This window comes from Saimiri boliviensis, chromosome 2, assembly GCF_048565385.1.
Source record: "Saimiri boliviensis isolate mSaiBol1 chromosome 2, mSaiBol1.pri, whole genome shotgun sequence".
NCBI lineage: Eukaryota > Metazoa > Chordata > Mammalia > Primates > Cebidae > Saimiri > Saimiri boliviensis.
In genome coordinates this window covers 215,287,475-215,307,486 of record NC_133450.1, presented here as the reverse complement: position 1 = coordinate 215,307,486, position 20,012 = coordinate 215,287,475, and the positions used below count along the sequence as shown (strand labels likewise).

At 37.5% G+C, this 20,012-nt stretch overlaps 1 protein-coding gene across 1 annotated transcript; it reads right to left on the bottom strand.

Annotated features, from left to right (window-relative positions):
* Positions 1-7,310: 7,310 nt before the first annotated feature.
* LOC101028179 (olfactory receptor 1N2) lies at positions 7,311-11,625 on the bottom strand. Its single transcript, XM_074395299.1, is given in 2 exon segments — positions 7,311-9,766; positions 9,768-11,625. Coding segments are annotated over 2 exon segments (948 nt in total). The 5' UTR covers positions 9,797-11,625; the 3' UTR covers positions 7,311-8,847.
* Positions 11,626-20,012: the final 8,387 nt, after the last annotated feature.

Sequence of the window (20,012 nt, the reverse complement as noted above, 5' to 3'; positions counted from 1 at the left end):
AAGGCAGAAATAAAGATGTTCTTCGAAACCAATGAGAACGAAGACACAACATACCAGAATCTCTGGGACACATTTAAAGCAGTCTCTAGAGGAAAATATATAGCAATGAGTGCCCACATGAGAAGAAAGGAGAGATCTAAAATTGACACCCTATCATCAAAATTGAAAGAGCTAGAGGAGCAAGATCAAAAAAACTCAAAACCTAGCAGAAGACAGGAAATAACTAAGATCAGAGCAGAACTGAAGGAAATAGAGACACAAAAAACTCTTCAAAAAATCAATAAATCCAGGAGCTGGTTTTTTGAAAAGATCAACAAAATAGACAGACCACTAGCCAGATTAATAAAAAAGAAAAGAGAGAATAACCAAATTGATGCAATAAAAAACGATAAAGGGGATATCACCACAGATTCCACAGAAATCCAAACCATCATCAGAGATTATTACAAACAACTCTATGCACATAAACTAGTAAACCTGGAAGAAATGGATAAATTCCTGGACACCTGCATCCTCCCAAGCCTAAACCTGGAAGAAGCCGAAACCCTGAATAGACCAATAACATGGTCTGAAGTCGAGGCAGCAATAAAGAGCCTACCACCCAAAAAAAGCCCAGGTCCAGATGGGTTCACAGCTGAATTCTACCAGACATACAAGGAGGAGCTGATACCATTCCTTCTGAAACTATTCCAGACAATCCAAAAAGAGGGAATCCTTCCCAAATCATTTTACGAGACAAACATCATCCTGATACCAAAACCCGGCAGAGACTCAACAAGAAAAGAAAATTTCAGGCCAATATCCATGATGAACATAGATGCAAAAATCTTCAATAAAATACTGGCAAACCGATTGCAACAGCATATCAAAAAGCTCATCCACCATGATCAAGTAGGATTCATCCCGGGGATGCAAGGCTGGTTCAACATACGCAAGTCCATAAACGTAATTCACCACATAAACAGAACCAAAGACAAAAACCACATGATTATCTCGATTGATGCAGAGAAGGCTTTTGACAAAATTCAACAACCCTTTATGCTAAAAACCCTCAATAAACTAGGTATTGACGGAACGTATCTCAAAACAATAAAAGCTATTTACGACAAACCAACAGCCAATATCATACTGAATGGGCAAAAACTGGAAGCATTCCCTTTGAAATCTGGCACTAGACAAGGATGCCCTCTCTCACCACTCCTATTCAATATAGTACTGGAAGTTCTAGCCAGAGCAAACAGGCAAGAAAAAGAAATAAAGGGTATCCAAATTGGAAAGGAGGAAATCAAATTGTCTCTATTTGCAGATGACATGATTGTATATCTGGAAGACCCCATCATCTCAGCCCAAAATCTCCTGAAACTGATAAACAACTTCAGCAAAGTCTCAGGATACAAAATCAACGTACAAAAATCACAAGCATTCCTATACACCAGTAATAGACTTCAAGAGAGCCAAATCAAGAACGAACTGCCATTCACAATTGCTACAAAGAGAATAAAGTACCTAGGAATACAACTAACAAGGAACGTAAAGGACCTCTTCAAGGAGAACTACAAGCCATTGCTCAACGAAATAAGAGAGGATACAAACAGATGGAGAAACATTCCATGTTCATGGTTAGGAAGAATCAACATCGTGAAAATGGCCATACTGCCCAAAGTAATTTACAGATTCAATGCTATTCCCATCAAGCTACCAATGACCTTCTTCACAGAACTGGAAAAAAACACCTTAAACTTCATATGGAACCAAAAGAGAGCCCGCATAGCCAAGTCAATTCTAAGCAAAAAGAACAAAGCAGGAGGCATCACACTACCGGACTTCAAACTATACTACAAGGCTACAGTAATCAAAACAGCATGGTACTGGTACCAAAACAGAGATATAGACCAATGGAACAGAACAGAGGCCTCACAGGAAATACAACATACCCACAACCATCTGATCTTCGACAAACCTGACAAAAACAAGCAATGGGGAAAGGATTCCCGGTTTAATAAATGGTGTTGGGAAAACTGGCTAGCCATGTGCAGAAAGCAGAAACAGGACCCCTTCCTGACACCTTACACCAAAATTAACTCCAGATGGATTAAAGACTTAAACATCAGACCTAATACCATAAAAACCTTAGAAGAAAATCTAGGCAAAACCATCCAGGACATAGGTGTAGGCAAGGACTTCATGACCAAAACGCCAAAAGCAATGGCAACAAAAGCCAAAATAGACAAATGGGACCTAATCAAACTCCACAGCTTCTGCACGGCAAAAGAAACAGTCAGTAGAGTGAATCGGCAACCAACAGAATGGGAAAAAATTTTTGCAGTCTACCCATCTGACAAGGGGCTGATATCCAGAATTTACAAAGAACTAAAGCAGATCTACAAGAAAAAAACAAACAAGCCCATTCAAAAATGGGCAAAGGATATGAACAGATACTTTACAAAAGAAGACATACAGGAGGCCAACAAACATATGAAAAAATGCTCATCATCACTGGTCATCAGAGAAATGCAAATCAAAACCACATTGAGATACCATCTCACACCAGTTAGAATGGCGATCATTAAAAAATCGGGAAACAACAGATGCTGGAGAGGATGTGGAGAAATAGGAACACTTTTACACTGTTGGTGGGAATGTAAATTAATTCAACCATTGTGGAAGACAGTGTGGCGATTCCTCAAGGACCTAAAAATAGAAATCCCATTTGACCCAGCAATCCCATTACTGGGTATATATCCAAAGGATTATAAATCATTCTACTACAAGGACACGTGCACACGAATGTTCATTGCAGCACTGTTTACAATAGCAAAGACCTGGAACCAACCCAAATGCCCAACGATGATAGACTGGATAGGGAAAATGTGGTACATATACACCATGGAATATTATGCAGCCATCAAAAACGATGAGTTCACGTCCTTTATAGGGACATGGATGAACCTGGAAACCATCATTCTCAGCAAACTGACACAAGAGCAGAAAATCAAACACCGTATATTCTCGCTCATAGGCGGGTGTTGAACAATGAGAACACATGGACACAGGGAGGGGAGCACTACACACTGGGGTCTGTTGGGGGGAAATGGGGGAGGGGCGGGGGGTGGGGAGGTGGGAAGAGATAGCACGGGGAGAAATGACAGATACAGGTGAGGGGACGGAAGGCAGCAAAGCACACTGCCATGTGTGTACCTATGCAACAATCTTGCATGTTCATCACATGTACCCCAAAACCTAAAATGCAATAAAAAAAAAAGAAAAAAAAAAAAAGAAGAGAATATTAAAATAAAAATTTTAAGCATGATATATACAAAAAAAAAGAAAAAGGAAATGGAATGTCAAAATCAATTATAAATATATTAACAATTGCATGAATCTTAAAAGACAAATTTGTATGAAAAACAAACAAAGATTCTTAGAGTGCATATATATCCGTCTATTATAAAGTTTTCTGTAATGGCAAACCTGGAAATTTGGACCAACCTTCCCAATGGGAAAACTAATAAAACTCAGATGAAATTTTTTTTTATGGGTGTATAGTTTTTTTTTATTTATTTTTTAAATTGCATTTTAGGTTTTGGGGTACATGTGAAGAACATGCAAGATTGTTGCATAGGTACACACATGGCAGTGTGATTTGCTGCCTTCCTCCCCTTCACCTATATCTGGCATTTCTCCCCATGCTATCTCTTCCCACCTCCCCACCCACCGTCCGCCCCCCATTTCCCCCCAACAGACCCCAGTGTGTGATGCTCCCCTCCCTGTGTCCATGTGATCTCATTGTTTAACACCCATCTATGAGTTAGAACGTGCGGTGTTTGATTTTCTGCTCTTGTGTCAGTTTGTTGAGAATGATGGTTTCCAGGTTCATCCATGTCCCTACAAAGGACACGAACTCATCGTTTTTGATGGCTGCATAATATTCCATGGTGTATATGTACCACATTTTCCCAGTTCGAATGGTGATCATTAAAAAATCTGGAGACAACAGATGCTGGAGAGGATGTGGAGAAATAGGAACACTTTTACACTGTTGGTGGGAGTGTAAATTAGTTCAACCATTGTGGAAGACAGTGTGGCAATTCCTTAAGGACCTAGAAATAGAAATTCCATTTGACCCAGCAATCCCATTACTGGGTATAAATCCAAAGAATTATAAATCGTTCTACTATAAGGACACATGCACACGAATGTTCATTGCAGCACTGTTTACAATAGCAAAGACCTGGAACTAACCCAAATGCCCATCGATAATAGACTGGATAGGGAAAATGTGGTACAGATGAAATATTTTAAATATGTTATTAGAAGGCATCACAAACATAAAATAATAACGAATTACTTAGAAAACTTCTCACTGCAGAAAATATAAACTCAAATAGACAGGTTCAGCACTCAAAGCCACTTTAGCCCAGAAAACATGTGTTAAACAGGGGAAAAAAAAAAAGAAAGAAAGAAACTGAGCTATGGTTTATAGAGAAGTAAAAACCCTCAATCTATCCAAAAGGTGAGAGGTAAAACACCACTTGAATTTAACCTTCTTTAAAAAAAAAAAAAAATCCAAAATAAATAATTTAAACTTCCGCTCTAGGAAACTAAATCCAAAGTAAGCACAAGAAAAAAATTAATAATAAAAATTAAGACAGAATCAATGAAATTGAAAATAGGACATTGTTAAAGAAAATCAACAAAACAAAGAGCTAGTTCTTTGAAAAGATCAATAAAATTGATATGCCATTAAAAAGTCTAACTACGGAAAATAAAAGAAAGAAGACACAAGTTACTAATATCAGAAATGAAAAGGAAAACATCACTAAAAATCCCACGGGCACTGAAAGGATAGTAAAGGAATAGTATGAATAAATCCGTGCCCACAAATATAACTTAAATGAAATAGACCAATACTGGGAAAGCCACGATCTGCTAAAACCCATACAAGAAGATATGGGCATTAATAGGCCTATTTCTATTGAAGAAATTAACTCAATAATTAATAACCTTCCCAAACAGAATGTACCAGGCCCAGATGGGCTCACTGGTGAATTCTATCAAACATTTAAGGAAGAATTTATGACAATTCTCTGCAACCTCTTCTAGAAGATGGAAATAGAGTAAATACTTTCTAGCTCCTTCTATGAGGCCAGTAATACTCCAATAACAAAAGTGACTAAGGTAATTGCAAGAAAAGAAAACTACAGACCAATATGTCTCATAAACATGGATGTAAAAATTCTTAATACAGTACTAGCAAATAGAAACCAATAATGTATAAAAACACTTATGTATCATATCCAAGTGGAATTTATCTCAGGAATGCAAGGTTACTCCAACACTTGAAAATCAATTAATTTAATTGATCACATCAATAGGCTAAAGAACAACTACATGATAATATAAATAGATACAGAAAAAGTACTTGACAAAATCCAACACCCATTTATGATTAAACAGTCTGAGCAAACTAGGAATAGAGAGATAAAAAATATGTATTTTAAAAACTACAGTTAACATCATACTTGACGAGAAACTAAAAGCTTTGCACTAAGATCAGGAACAAGAAAAAAAAATGTTCCCTCTCATTACTGCTTTTGAATATCATACTGAAAGTCCTAGTAGGGCATAAGACAAGAAAAGGAAATTAAAGTTATATAGATTCAGAAGGAATAAATAAAACTGTCTTTGTTTTCAGATGACATGATTGTTATAGAAAATCCAAAATATCAAAAAATCTCTCCTGGAACTAGTAAGGAATTATAGAAAAGTTTCAGGATACAGGGTTAATATACAAAAGCCAATTGCTCCCTTATATAGTGGCAATGAACAAATGGAATTTGAAATAAAAAACACAATATCATTTATACTAGCAGCCCCCAATTTGTTAGATATAAATCTATATACAAAATTAATATGAGAAAAACTGCAGAACTCTGAAAGAAGAAATCAAATAATAACTAAATAAATGGAGAGATATTCCATGTTCATGCATAGGAAAACTCAATGTTATTGTGGTGCCATTCTTCCCAACTTGATCAATAGATTCAACATAGTCTTAATCAAAACCCTAGCAAATTACTTTGTGGATATCAACAAAATTATTCTAAAGTTTATGCAGAGAGGCAAAAGACTCAGAATAGCTAACGCAATATGGAAGAACAAGTTTGGAGGATTGATACCACTTCCTTCTTTTTAACTAAGTTCTGGGATACATGTGCAGAACGTGCACATTTGTTACATAGGTATACATATGTCATGGTGGTTTCCTGCACCTGTCAGTCCGTCATCTAAGTTTTAAGCCCCACATGCATTAGGTGTTTGTCCTAATGCTCTTCTTCCCCTTACTCCCTACCTCCTGACAGGCCCTGGACACTACCTACTATAAGACTGCAGTAATTAAGGCAATGTGGCATTGACAAAAGAATAGAAAAATAGATCAATGAAATAGAATAGAGAGCCCAGAAACAGACTCACATAAGTAGAGTCAACTGATTTTTGACAAAGGCATAAACACAATGCAATGGAGAAAACATAGTTTTTCAACAGATAGTGCTGAAATAACTAGACAGCCACATTAAAAAAATGAATCTAGACACAGACATTACACCTTTCACGGAATATTCCATACAATGAAATCTTATTCTCAGAAAGAAACGAGCTATTTAGCTATGAAAACACGTGGAGAAACCTTAAATACATACTGCTAAGTGAAAGAAGTCAATCGGAAAAGGCTACATACTGTATGATTCCAACTATATAACATTCTGGAAAAGGTAAAACTATAGAGACAGTAAAAGATCAGTGGTTACCAGTAGGTAGTGGGGAGAGGTGAATGACTAGATGAAGCACAGGGGATTTTTAGGGTGGTGAGACTATTCTGCATGATACTGTAATGATGAATACATGCCATTATGCACTTGTCAAAACCCACAGAATGCGCAATGCCAAGAATGAACTCCACTGTAAACAATGGACTTTGGGTGATGATGTGTCAGTGGAGGCTAATGGATTGTAACAAATGTACCACTCTGGTGAGCAAGATCGATTACTTCAGGAGATTGTGCATGTGTTGGGGTAAAAGGTATGTAGGAATTTTCTGTACTTTCTGCTCAATTTTTGTATAAATCAAAAATAGTTCTAAAAGAGTAAAGTGTGTGTGTGTGTGTGTGTGTGTGTAGTGTATATATATATATATACATATATATGTGTATATATATATACATATATATACACGTATATATGTATATATATATATATATATATATATATATATATATATAGAGAGAGAGAGAGAGAGAGTGAGTAATGTCCATTCCTGCCTGAGTTTCCAGCCTGCCCTACAAATTTTAAACTTGCTACCCTCTACAATTGCATGAGCCAATTCCTTGAAGTAAATATCTTTACATATAAATAGACTGGAAATGGCATATTGTAGCTGGGTGACTGGATGGAGGGCAAAGGTGGGGATCTTAAAGGTTGGAAATTTGTTCCCAAAAAAGAGAGATATTATTCACAAACACAAAACTTGCCTTTTCCAACCTTTGCCTTGGTACTAGAAATTGCAGCTATAGCTTGCTGTGGTCAGGGCCAAGTCACTTAATTCAAGGCTAAAATGGTCTAGTCTAGTTTCCCCAGTTGTCTCATTATTCTTCTCTTCTATCCAAAAAGAAGGGACAGAAGTAGAGAGACAGAATGACCAAAGAGCAGTGCACACAGGCGCATGATCTCCTTTAAAGGAAGATCCTTAAACAGTATTTATTGCACAACACCAAAAGGGAATACCTTCCATTTTAAGAAATTTGGTACGGGATAAACTTGATCTCAGAGATACGTTTCAGTGTTTCTTTTTCTCTGTGAGATACCATTGAAACTTTTTTTTGGTGCCAACCCTCAAATTTCATTTCTTTTTTTGGAAAATATCTACATGTTTCAAAACATGTAGCTATAAAGAAGAAAAATAGTAACTTATAATTTCATTGCAAAAAAGAAAACCGTTGTTAAGCTTTGTGACTTCTCATACCAATTTCTACCAGATTGCTTTGCATCAAATTATTGCCCTAAAAATTTCCAGCATGCTTAATTTATCATTTTTATTCTAGAATATTTTATGAAAGAATTCAGAGAATGAATAGTGTAGTGAGTACAAAACTGGCACTAGTAGGTGGACAACACATTGATTACGTTTCATCTATTTATTACAACAGAAGAGTGCTTTTAAGTTAAATAAATGAAATAGTAGGGAATACCATAACATATATTAATTTGATTCTTTTTCTCTTATTGTTATCATTCAATATTAACCTTAGATATGGTCTTACACCTTCCTTGTCATAATCTTCACAAAGTGGTAAAATAGAAGGGGGTAGATACTGGAATCAAATCGACTTATTAAGTTATTTAACATCCTAATTCACAGTTTTCACTATTCTACCTCAAGTAACTGATATGAGGAATAATGAGGAATATTGTGGATACTCAATAAATGTTTGTGTTCTCATTCCTTTACCTCATCCCATGCCTGCCTCACTGGGGCAGAATCGCTCGGCTCCAGAGCCTCATAACAAATGCCCTGTTCACTATAGCTGATATGCTGGCTTTAGAGATGTGAGGGAAATAGTGGTTTTTCTGTTAATAATGGTTGCCTCACTGAGGTTAGGAAAGAGGCTGAGACAGAGTTTCTCATTCCACAGCCTAATAAAAGAATGAAACATTCTTTTTGTTGCATCCCTAAATCAGAGTCAACTGATAACCTTCCCCTAATATCAATATGCCAGTAATAGAATTACTGAAGTGATGGAAAACAGGTAGGGGTTGATCAAGATTAGACATCACCATCTAGATATCTAATCATGAAAGTGATGTCTTCCCACTGCCGAAAAATTTACACAAAGCCTCCTTCATGTCTCTGTTCCTTAAGCTATAAATGAATGGGTTTAGCATAGGAATAATCACCATGTAGAGAACTGCAGCCCTTCTTGTCCTCTCTGTAGAGTAAGTTGATGGAGGAAGTAAATACACACCCATAAGAGACCCGTAGAAGAGCAGAACCACCATGAGATGAGAACCACAGGTAGAGAAGGCCTTCCATCGCCCTCCAGGAGATGAGATGCCAAACACAGCCCAGGAAATGCGGACATAGGAGAAGACGATCAGCAGGAGGGGAACAGTGAGGAACAGCAAGCCCATGGTGATGATCATCAGCTCATTTACATGGGTATCTGTACAGGCAAGCTTCAGGAGAGCACTGGGATCACAGTAGAAATGGGGAATGGCTTTCTGGGCACAGAAACCCACATGGGTCAGCAGCAGTGTGTGCATCAGGGCAGGACAGTTGGTTAGCACCCAGCACATACCCAGCATTAGTGCACAGAGCTGGGGACTCATAGCTGTGCTATAATGGAGTGGCTGGCAGATGGCCACATAGCGGTCATATGCCATCACAGCCAGCAGGCAGTTGTCAAGGCCACCAAATATAAGGAGGAAATATAGCTGTGCAAGACACCCAGAATAGGAGATGGTCTGACTTTGGGTATGAATGTTGGCCAGCATTTTTGGGATTGAGGCAGTAGTGAAACAGGCATCAGTTAATGATAGGTTGGCCAGAAATAAGTACATGGGAGTATGAAGGTGTGGGTCAGAGCTGATGGCCAGGATGATGAGCAGGTTTCCCACCATGGTGACTAGGTACATGCCAAGGAAGATGCCAAAGAGAAGAGGCTGCTCCTCCGGCCGCTCAGAGAGTCCTAGAAGGAGGAAGTCTGAAACTGGTTTGGTTCACTCTGCCTGGTTTTCCCATCCCTTGTAGTTCTTGTTATCTGTGCAGATAAAACCTTCCATGTGTCAGTATTTGTTTATTAGATCAATTTACAGACATGCATCTGTGTGGCCAGGACTGTGCTGGGAGAAAAGAAAAAGAAAAATAAATGGTCTTTGCCAATAAGAATCTCTGAATCCCATTGGGAATGCAAGGAAATACCCAAGAAATGTTTAGAGAACAGTTATGATAACATCCATTCAAATCTCAATTGTGCTCTCTATGCTTTAGCAGAATCCAAAGAAAAGAGATTCATTTGACCAGAGAAATTAGCATGGGCTATTTAGAGGAAGTGAGAATTGAGAATAGCTTGATGGCAACATTAGAAAATCCATTTGTTATTGTTAATTGGAAAGAAGGTGCATGATCTCCATCAAACTCTTCCCCCTCCTCCAACACACACACACACACGAACCTTTTTTTTTTATTATTGCATTTTAGGTTTTGGGGTGCATGTGATGAACATGCAAGATTGTTGCATAGGTACACACTTGGCAGTGTGGTTTGCTGCCTTCCGTCCCCTCACCCGTATCTGTCATTTATGGGGACTGAAATTGACTTTTAAGACAAGATAACCTCCTTCCCACTTGCCTTTCAGTCCCTAGAATTTGACCTTACCCATCCAAACCAGTCCTGTACTCTTTCCTAACTAGCAGCATAGGACATGTGAGTTAAGGACAGTAGTTGCCTGTGGTTTCATACTCTCCCACTCACTGTTAGGATGTTCCCTCTCCCCACAGACACACACAAACAGGACAGGGGAGCCATCCTCTCCCCTCCATCACTTCCTCTCCTTTATCCCTGTCCTCTTCCCCCTATTTTTGCTGCTAAGAATCTGTTCTTGGCACTGTTATTTTAGTACACCTGTGCCTTAACCCCTACATTTGTACTACATTTCTCTAATATTTATTTTTAACCAGAGGGAAGGAAGGTGAAAGGTATCGCCCTGGCTTTTTGGCTTGAACATAACCGGTCTGTTTTCCTGCTGCCCTAGTGAGCTGGTAGGAGAAACCACCTCATATTCATCTTGTAGAAGTTTGGCCTTAGAAGCTTTTGTGACTATTTTAGTCCTCCGTTTGTTCTTTGGTTCATAGAGAAGCTTCTGACCTGAGGTAGAGACTCAGCACTTTCCCAGGAAACTGCTGCCTGATCACCTGGTCATCAGACTGGGAAGGAAGGTAGGGTGTGTGTGTGTCCATCCATCCTACCCCTTCCAAATTCTCACCTGTCCGATTATGGATCAGTTATAGGTGTCTTCAAATTCTCCAATTCTCTCCCATGGATGGAAAATTCCTAATAAAAAACTCTCTGAGACCTTTCTGACTCACAGGCAATAAAGTCAGGGTCTATTGAGTCGAGAGTTCATTAGAACACCTGGAGTGTATGACTTGATTTCAGCTTCCCCAGGCATAAGACAGGATTATTTCTTCCTGGACAGGAATATTTCTAAAGGTTATAAAGGCTTGTAGAACACTATCTCCCAACGTGCTCATTAGGGCCGACCTCAGAGTCATTGTGCAGCCTGTTCTCCAGCCAACTCTGGCTGGATCCTAAGGGAACTGAGGACCTCTCTTTCCCAGGGACTAAGCTCTCTTGCTGGAAAGCAGTACGTTTCAGCCTGAGTCACAGGTCTCCTGGGAACTCCTGCCTGTATGCATTAGGCAATTCTGCACTTGTCCCATGTCCTAGGCAAAACTGCATTAAAGGATAACCAGGAGTGTAAACTATAACATGACTATTTCTGCTGCCAATTTCCTTAAAGAGAGTAATCCTAATAGAAACAATACCCTCAAAAACTCCAAAACTCTGAATTAATGAGGCAACCTAAATAAAGCACACTAGCCATTAAAAAAAAAAAAAAAAAAAAAAAAGCTACTCGGCCGGGCGCGGTGGCTCAAGCCTGTAATCCCAGCACTTTGGGAGGCCGAGGTGGGTGGATCACGAGGTCAAGAGATTGAGACCAACCTGGTCAACATGGTGAAACCCCGTCTCTACTAAAAATACAAAAAATCAGCTGGGCATGGTGGTGCGTGCCTGTAATCCCAGCTACTCAGGAGGCTGAGGCAGGAGAATTGCCTGAACCCAGGAGGCGGAGGTTGCAGTGAGCCGAGATCGCAACATTGCACTCCAGCCTGGATAACAAGAGCGAAACTCCATCTCAAAAAAATAAAAAAATTAAAAAAAAGCTACTCATATCTCCTGTATTTTAATTAATTCTATTAAGTGGAAAGAGTGGAATTCCCACCTAGGTCTGCAATGACTCTGGAGTACATGCTCTTATCCACTATGCTTTGTTCCAGTATCATTGTTGGTTTTAATCATAAGCAACTTCATAGGTCTAAAATCATCAAAATTTTTGTAGCTATTGTAAATGGGATTGAGGTCTTGATTTGGTTCTCAGCTTGATTGTTATTAGTGTGTAGAAATGCTGCTGATTTTTGTACATTAATTTTGCATCATGACACTTTACTAAATTCATTGATCAAACCTAGGCATCTTTTCGAGGAATCTTTAAGGTATTCTAGGTATTAGATCATATCATCAGCAAACAAAGATACTTTGACTTCCTTTTTCAAATTTGGATGCCTTTTATTTATTTCATTTCCCTGATTGTTCTGGGTAAGACCTCTAGCACCATGTTGAATAGGAGTGACAAAAGTGGCCATCCTTGTCATTCTCTAGTTCTTAGGGGGAATGCGTGCAGCTTTCCCGCATTCAGTATTATGCTGGCTATGGGTTTGTCAGATGTGGCTTTTACTATATTTAAGTATATTCCTTCTATGCCTAGTTTGTTCAGCATTTTTATCATAAAGGGATGTGGAATTTTATCAATTGCTTTTTCTGTATCTTTTGAGATGATTGTAATGTTTTTTATTTAAATGCTGTTTATGTGGTGAATCACATTGATTGATTTGTGTATATTTAACTATCCTTGCATCCCCTGAAAAAAAGCCTACTTGATCATTGTGTATTATCTTTTTGATGTGCTGTTGGATTCAGTTTGCTAATGTTTTATGGATAATTTTTGCATTGATTTTCCCCACGGATATTAGTCTGTAGTTTTCTTTTTTGCGTGTCCTTGTCTAGCTTTGATATACAAGTGATACTTGCTTTGTAGGATGAATTAGGGAGGATTCCTTCCTCCTTGACTTTTCAGAAGAGTTTCAGGAAGACTGGTGCTGGTTCTTCTTTGCATGTTTGGTGAAATTCAGCTGTGAATTAACTGGTCCTGAGCTTTTTGTTGTTGTTATTGGGAGATTGTATGATTCAATCTCACTACCATTATTGGTTTATTCAGCATTTCTACTTGTTCCTGGAAGAATCAGGAAAGTTTATATTTCAGGAATTTATCCATTTTCTCAAGGTTTTCTTGTTTGTGGATTCATAGTTGTTTATAGTAGTCTCTGATGATACCTAAGATCATATGTAACCAAGGATGTAAATATGTCTACAAGAAGAACTATAAAACACTGAAGAAAGAAATTTTAGATGACACAAATAAATGGAAAAACATCCCATGATCATGAATTGGAAGAATCAATATTGTTGAAATGACCATGCTGCCCAAAGCAGTCTATAGATTCAATGCAGTTCTTATCAAAATACCAACATCATTTTTCATAGAATTAGAAAAAAAAATCCTAAAATTCATATAGAACCAAAAAAAGGCCCAAATAGCCAAAGGAATCCTAAGCAGAAAGAACAAAACTGAAGGTATTACATTACCTGACTTCAAATTATACTAAAATGTTATAGTAACCAAAGCAACATTGTACTAGTATAAAAACAGACGTAGATCAATGGAAATAAAGCCACATGCTTAGAGCCAACTGATCTTTGATAAAGTTAACAAAAACATACACTGGGGAAAAGACACCCTATTCAATGAAAGGTGCTAGGAAAATTGGGTTGCTATATGGAGAAGAATGAAACTGGACCTCTATCTCTCACTGTACACAAAAATTCACACAAGATGGATTAAAGACTTAAGTTTAAGACCTGAAACTATACAAATCCTAGAAGAAAATTGAGGAAAAGCTCCCCTGGAAATTTGTGTTAGTCCATTTGCATTGCTATAAATGAAAATCTGAGGCTGGGTAATTTATAAGGAAAAGAGGTTTATTTGACCCATGGTTCTGCAGGCTGTACACAAAGTATAGTGCCAGACCTGCTTCTGGTGAGGCCTCAGAAAGCTTGGAATCATGGTGGAAGGTGAAGGGGAGCCAGCGTATCATATGGCAAGAGAGGGAACAAGAGGGATGCTAGACAACCAGCTCTCATGTGGACTCATTACTACAGGGAGGGCGCCAAGCCATTTATGAGGGATCCACCCCCATCGCCCAAACATCTTTCACTGGGCCCTACATCCAACACTGGGGATCTCATTTCAACATGAAGTTTGGAGAGGGCAAACATCTAAACCATATCAACATTGATCTAAGCAAAGAATTCATGACTAACACCTCAAAAGCACAGGCAATCAAGACAGAAATAGACAAACAGAACTAAAACCAAAAAGCTTCTGCACAGCAAAAGAAATAATCAACAGAGTAAACAGACCACCTGCAGAATGGGAGAACATACTTGCACACTATGCATCTGACAGGGGACTAATGTTCAGAATCTACAAGGAAGTCAAACAGCTCAACAACAACAATAAAAGACAAATTAACCCCATTAAAAAGTGGACAAAGGATATGAACAGACATTTTTCTTTTTTTTAAATTGTACTTTAGGTTCTGGGGTATATGTGCAGATCATGCAGGACTATTGCATGCGTACACATGTGGCAATGTGGTTTGCTGCCTCCATCCCCCCCGTCACCTACATCTGGCATTTCTCCCCATGTTATCCCTCCCCTGACCTCCCCACCCTCTGCTGCCCCTCCCTTGGCCCCAACAACAGATCCCAGTGTGTGATGCTCCCCTCCCTGTGCCCATGTGTTCTCATTGTTCAACACCTGCCTATGAGTGAGAACATGCAGTGTTTGATTTTCTGTTCTTGTGTCAGTTTGCTGAGAATGATGCTTTCCAGATTCATCCATGTCCCTACAAAGGACACAAACTCATCATCAACATTTTTTATGGCTGCATAGTATTCCGTGGTATATATGTGCCACATTTTCCCTGTCCAGTCTATCATCAGTGGACATTTGGGTTGGTTCTTTGCTATTGTAAACAGTGCCACTATGAACATACATGTGCATGTGTCTTTATAATAGAATGATTTATAATCTTTTGGGTATATATCCAGTAATGGGATTGCTGGCTCAAATTGAATTTCTATTTCTAGATCTTTGAGGAATGGCCACACTGTCTTCCACAATGGTCGAACCAGTTTACATTCCCACCAACAGTGTAAAAGTGCTCCTATTTCTCCACATCCTCTCCAGCATCTGCTGTCTCCAGATTTTTTAATGATCACCATACTAACTGGCGTGAGGTGGTATCTCAATGTGGTTATGATTTGCATTTCTCTAATGGCCAGTGATGATGAGCATTTTTTCGTATGTTTGTTGGCCTCATATATGTCTTCTTTTGAAAAGTGTCTTGAACACACATTTTTCAAAAGAAAACATATAACCATACCCCAGTGAGTCACTTTGGCGTAATGACTATTTTGAGTTGAAGGCACTTGAAAAACAGCAGGTGCAGAAAGATTGCTCTGACGTGTTTTCTTTTTCTTAAAAACAAGAGATGACATTTCCTTATGAAAAATTCCCTCCCTATACTAGAGGCAACTATTATTTTTGTTATCAAGGACAGAAATCGAGGCTGAGAAATGTATATAAAGAAACCTTGTTAGACTAAACTTTATCTTTCTAGTCAGTTCCACCCAATTAACTACCCCAACCCAAACCCCTTTGCCTTGTCACATTTTCACAATTCACTACTCTTCATCTAATTCAGTATGTAAGTGTTCAAACTCTAACTGCATTTTTGGATCTTCATTTCCTTAAGAAGGCTCTGTGTCATGTGAAACTTGTATTAAATAAATGTGTACCCTTCTATTTAGAGCAAAATAAAACATATGTGAAAAAAAATGCTTAACATCACTAATCATCAGAGAAATGCAAATTAAAACCATAATGAAATATCATCTTGCACCAGTCAGAATGGCTACTATAAAAGTTAAAAAATAATAGCTGTTATAAGGATATAGAGAAAATTGAACACTTATACAATATTGGTAGGAATGTAAATTGGAACGGCCTCTGTGGGAAACAGTATGATTTCTCAAAGAACTGAGAACAGAACTACCTTTTGATCTAGCAATTTCACTACTAAGTATATACTCAAAGGAAAAGAAATTGCTATATCAAAAAGATACCTGTACCTGGATGTTTATTGCAGCACTATTCACAATAGCAAATATATGTAATCAAACTGTTCATTAATAGATGATTGGATAAAGAAAATGTAGTGTGTATGTATACACACACACACACACACACACACACACACACACACACACAGTGAACTACTACTCAGCCATAAAAAAAGAAATCAAGCTGGGCATGGTGGCTCACACCTGTAATTCCAGCACTTTGGGAGGCCAAAGTGGAAGGATTTCTTGAGCCCAGTAGTTCAAAACCAGTCTGTGTAACATGGTGAGACCCAATTCCTATTAAAAAAAAACCATTTTACAAATTAGCTGGGCATAGTGGTGTACACCTGTGGTGCCAGCTACTAGTGAAGCTGAGGTAGGAGGACCACTTGAGCCCAAAAAAGCTGAGGTTGCAGTGAGCTATGTTTGCACCACTGCACTCCAGCCTGAGTGACAGAGCAAGACCCTGTCTCAAAAAAATTTTTTTTAAAATCATGTCTTTTGTAGCAACATGGATGGAACTGGAGGCCATTATCTTAAGTGAAACAACTCAGAAATGGAAAGACAAACACCACATGTCCTTGCTTCTAAGTGGGAGCTAAATAATGTGCACACATTGACGTAGGAGTGAAATAACAGACATTGAAGACTCAGGAGGATGGGAAAGTGGGAGGGTGTGGAGGGAAGAGAAATTGCTTAATGGGTTCGATGTACCATATTCTGGTGATGGTTACACTAAAAGCCCAGAGTTTACCACACAATATATACAGGTAACAAAACTACACTTGTATCCTCTAAGTTTATAGAAATAAAATAGCTTATAATCGAACTTAAATAAAATAAAACAATCAAATTGTTTTTAAAACTTGCATTTCCTTTGTTACTAGTAAGATTGAACATTCATTTCATGATTTTAAACCATGAATAAATATTCCTCAGATTGTCCTGTTAATGTATTTGCCCTTTTCACTGGAATGTTCATGCATTTTAAATGGATATCAAAGATAACAAAATAAAGTATTTTATGATGGGTACTTTTTTTCCTATACGTTAATGTACTTTTAAAATTATTATTATTTTTTATTTGGGTCACTGCTTATTCTTTGTTAATTTTTTAAAAATTATTTTTGATTACAATTAATAGCAAGACAAGTTCTAGTGTTCTTACCACTGTAAGATGACTATAGTTAACAATAATACATTATATAGTTTATAGTCTCAAACAGCTAGGAGGATGCTGAGCATTCCCAACAGAAAGAAATGATAAATATTTGAGATGATGGATATGCTAATTACCATGATCTGATTGCTATACAATATGTGTGTCAAAACATCACTATGGGCCAGGCGCGGTGGCTCACACCTGTAATCCCATTACTTTGGGAGGCCAAGGAGGGCGGATCATGAGGTCAACAGATCAAGACCATCCTGGCCAACATGGTGAAATCCTGTCTCTACTAAAAATACAAAAAAAAATTAGCTGGGCGCGGTGGCGCTCATTTGTAGTCCCAGCTACTCGGGAGGCTAAGGCAGGAGAATTGCTTGAACCCAGGAGGCGGAGGTTGCAGTGAGCCAAGGTCACGCCACTGCACTCCAGCCTGGCGCCTGGTGATGGAGTGAGACTCTGTCTCAAAAAAAAAAAAAAAAAAAAAAAAAAAAAAAAATCACTATGTACTCCCTGAATAGATACAATTATTATTTGCCCATTAAAAATAAGGATAAAAATAATTTTTGTATTCAAAATTGACAGATATTTTGCTTTCTGTTGTTTTTCCATTATCTCTACACCCAAAAGTCTTTTCCATGCATAAATGAGGAAAATTTCATGTAGTTATTTCTTCTAAATTTTAAGTACAACATTTAAATTTCTAATTTACCTGCCATTTATATTGTGGTATAGTGGGAGAAGAGGAACTGCTTTTACTTTTAATTTTTTAACCAATAACCTAGTTGTATCCATAGCATTTTAAAAAATAACTCATGCATTCTCTGTTTGTTTGTTAGGCCTGAACACCTGTAGGCAGTCATCACTTGGACAGCTCACACAGCAAGGCTGCAGGTTCTGAAAGCAAGCACTGTGAGAGCAAACATTCTAAGGGACTAAGTCATAACCTTTCCAAACCCGCCTATGAAAATCCCAGAATATCACTTTCACTGCCTTCTATTGGTCAAACAAGTCACTAAAGGAAGAAAATTAAGCTCTATCTTTCAATAGGAAGAGTGGCACAAAATTGTTATCCACTTTAATTTCCCACAGCCCGCACGCTTGCCACAAATTATTTACATTCCTCCCGCATTCAAAATAGACTAAACTCCCTTCCAAGAGCCTCAGAATCTCATCCCATTGCCACATCATGTTCATGTCTACCATGTTGTCATTTAAATGAGGTGCAGGTAAAAATCAATTTTCTCAGATGCAGTTTCCTGGGTACTGCTCCTTTCAATCTGAAGACCTGAGAATCTAAGAGGCAAGTTTATTCACCCCCCAACACACATGTGCCTCATGTAATGGTGATACAGACATGGAATAACTATAAGAGACACTCCCAATTCTCAGGGCAGGGAGGAGGGCAGGAAGCACAGAGCTATGTTTCATTCATTCATTTGCTGCTAATTTCCCACTGATAAATACACCATATTTCACCTGTTATATTAATATTGTTCATAAGTGTTTAGACAATTTCCAGTCTGGTATTTTACAAATAGTAGTGACATAAACATTCTAGTACATGACTTTGGAGAGTATATATACATATTTTGGTTGAATATACATCTAGAAATAGAATTCTGGGGTCTCAGTTTCTGCATATGTTCAGCTTTAGTTTTTCAGAGTGATTTTTCACACAGTGGTAAGAAATAACACAAAAATACTAAGTATAAGAAAGCTGGAGTGACTATGTTAAAATTAGACAAAATAGACTTCAAGACAATGAGTGTTACCAGAGATAAAGGAAGATATTTCATAATAATAATATGATTAACTCATCCTGAAGATAAAACAATAAATGTGGTTACATCTTATGAAAGAGTTTCAAAATACATGAATCAAAAATTAAAAGAATTAATGGGAGAAACAGGAAATTATGCAGTTATAGCTAAATATTTTAACATCTTTTCCCAAAAGCTGGTAGAACAAGTAGATAAAATGATTAATAGATATGTAAAATATTTGAATCATACTTTCTTTACCTAATTGATACTTACGGAATACCATAAGCAGCTACTTATAAAATACACATTCTTTCAAATCACATGGTCAACTCACCAAGATAAATCATAGAGAGGGTCATAAATGTTAATAAATAAAAAGGATTGTATTCATACATAATATTATATCCAACCTAGATGAAATTAAATTATAAATCAATAACACCAATAAATTTAAAAATCAAGATATTTGAAAATTAAGCAATGCAAATAGAAAGTCTATGAGTCAAATAATAAATTTAAAGGACATTAGAAAATACTTTGAGATGAATTATATTAAAAATGTAACACCAAAATGTTGGAAATGCAGCTAAAGTTGTGCTTGGAAATTTATTGCTTTAAGTGCTTGTATTAGGGAAAAAAGGTTTATAGTTAATAACAATGTTCTAACTTTAAAAGCTAGGAGAGAAGAAGCAAAGTAAACCCTAAATAAAAAGAAAGAAATAAAAACAATGAAATAAAAACAAACAATAGAGAAAAGTAACAAAGTGAAAGTTGGCCCTTTGAAGAAAATCAACAAAATTGATTAACCCCTAGCCAGATTGATCAAGAGAAAAGCAATAGAACACAAGGTTGTCCATATAGGTTTTACAGGCATTAAAAGGATAATAAGGGGATTATTTTGAAAAATATGTTTACTTACAAATTTGATAAGAAAATTCTT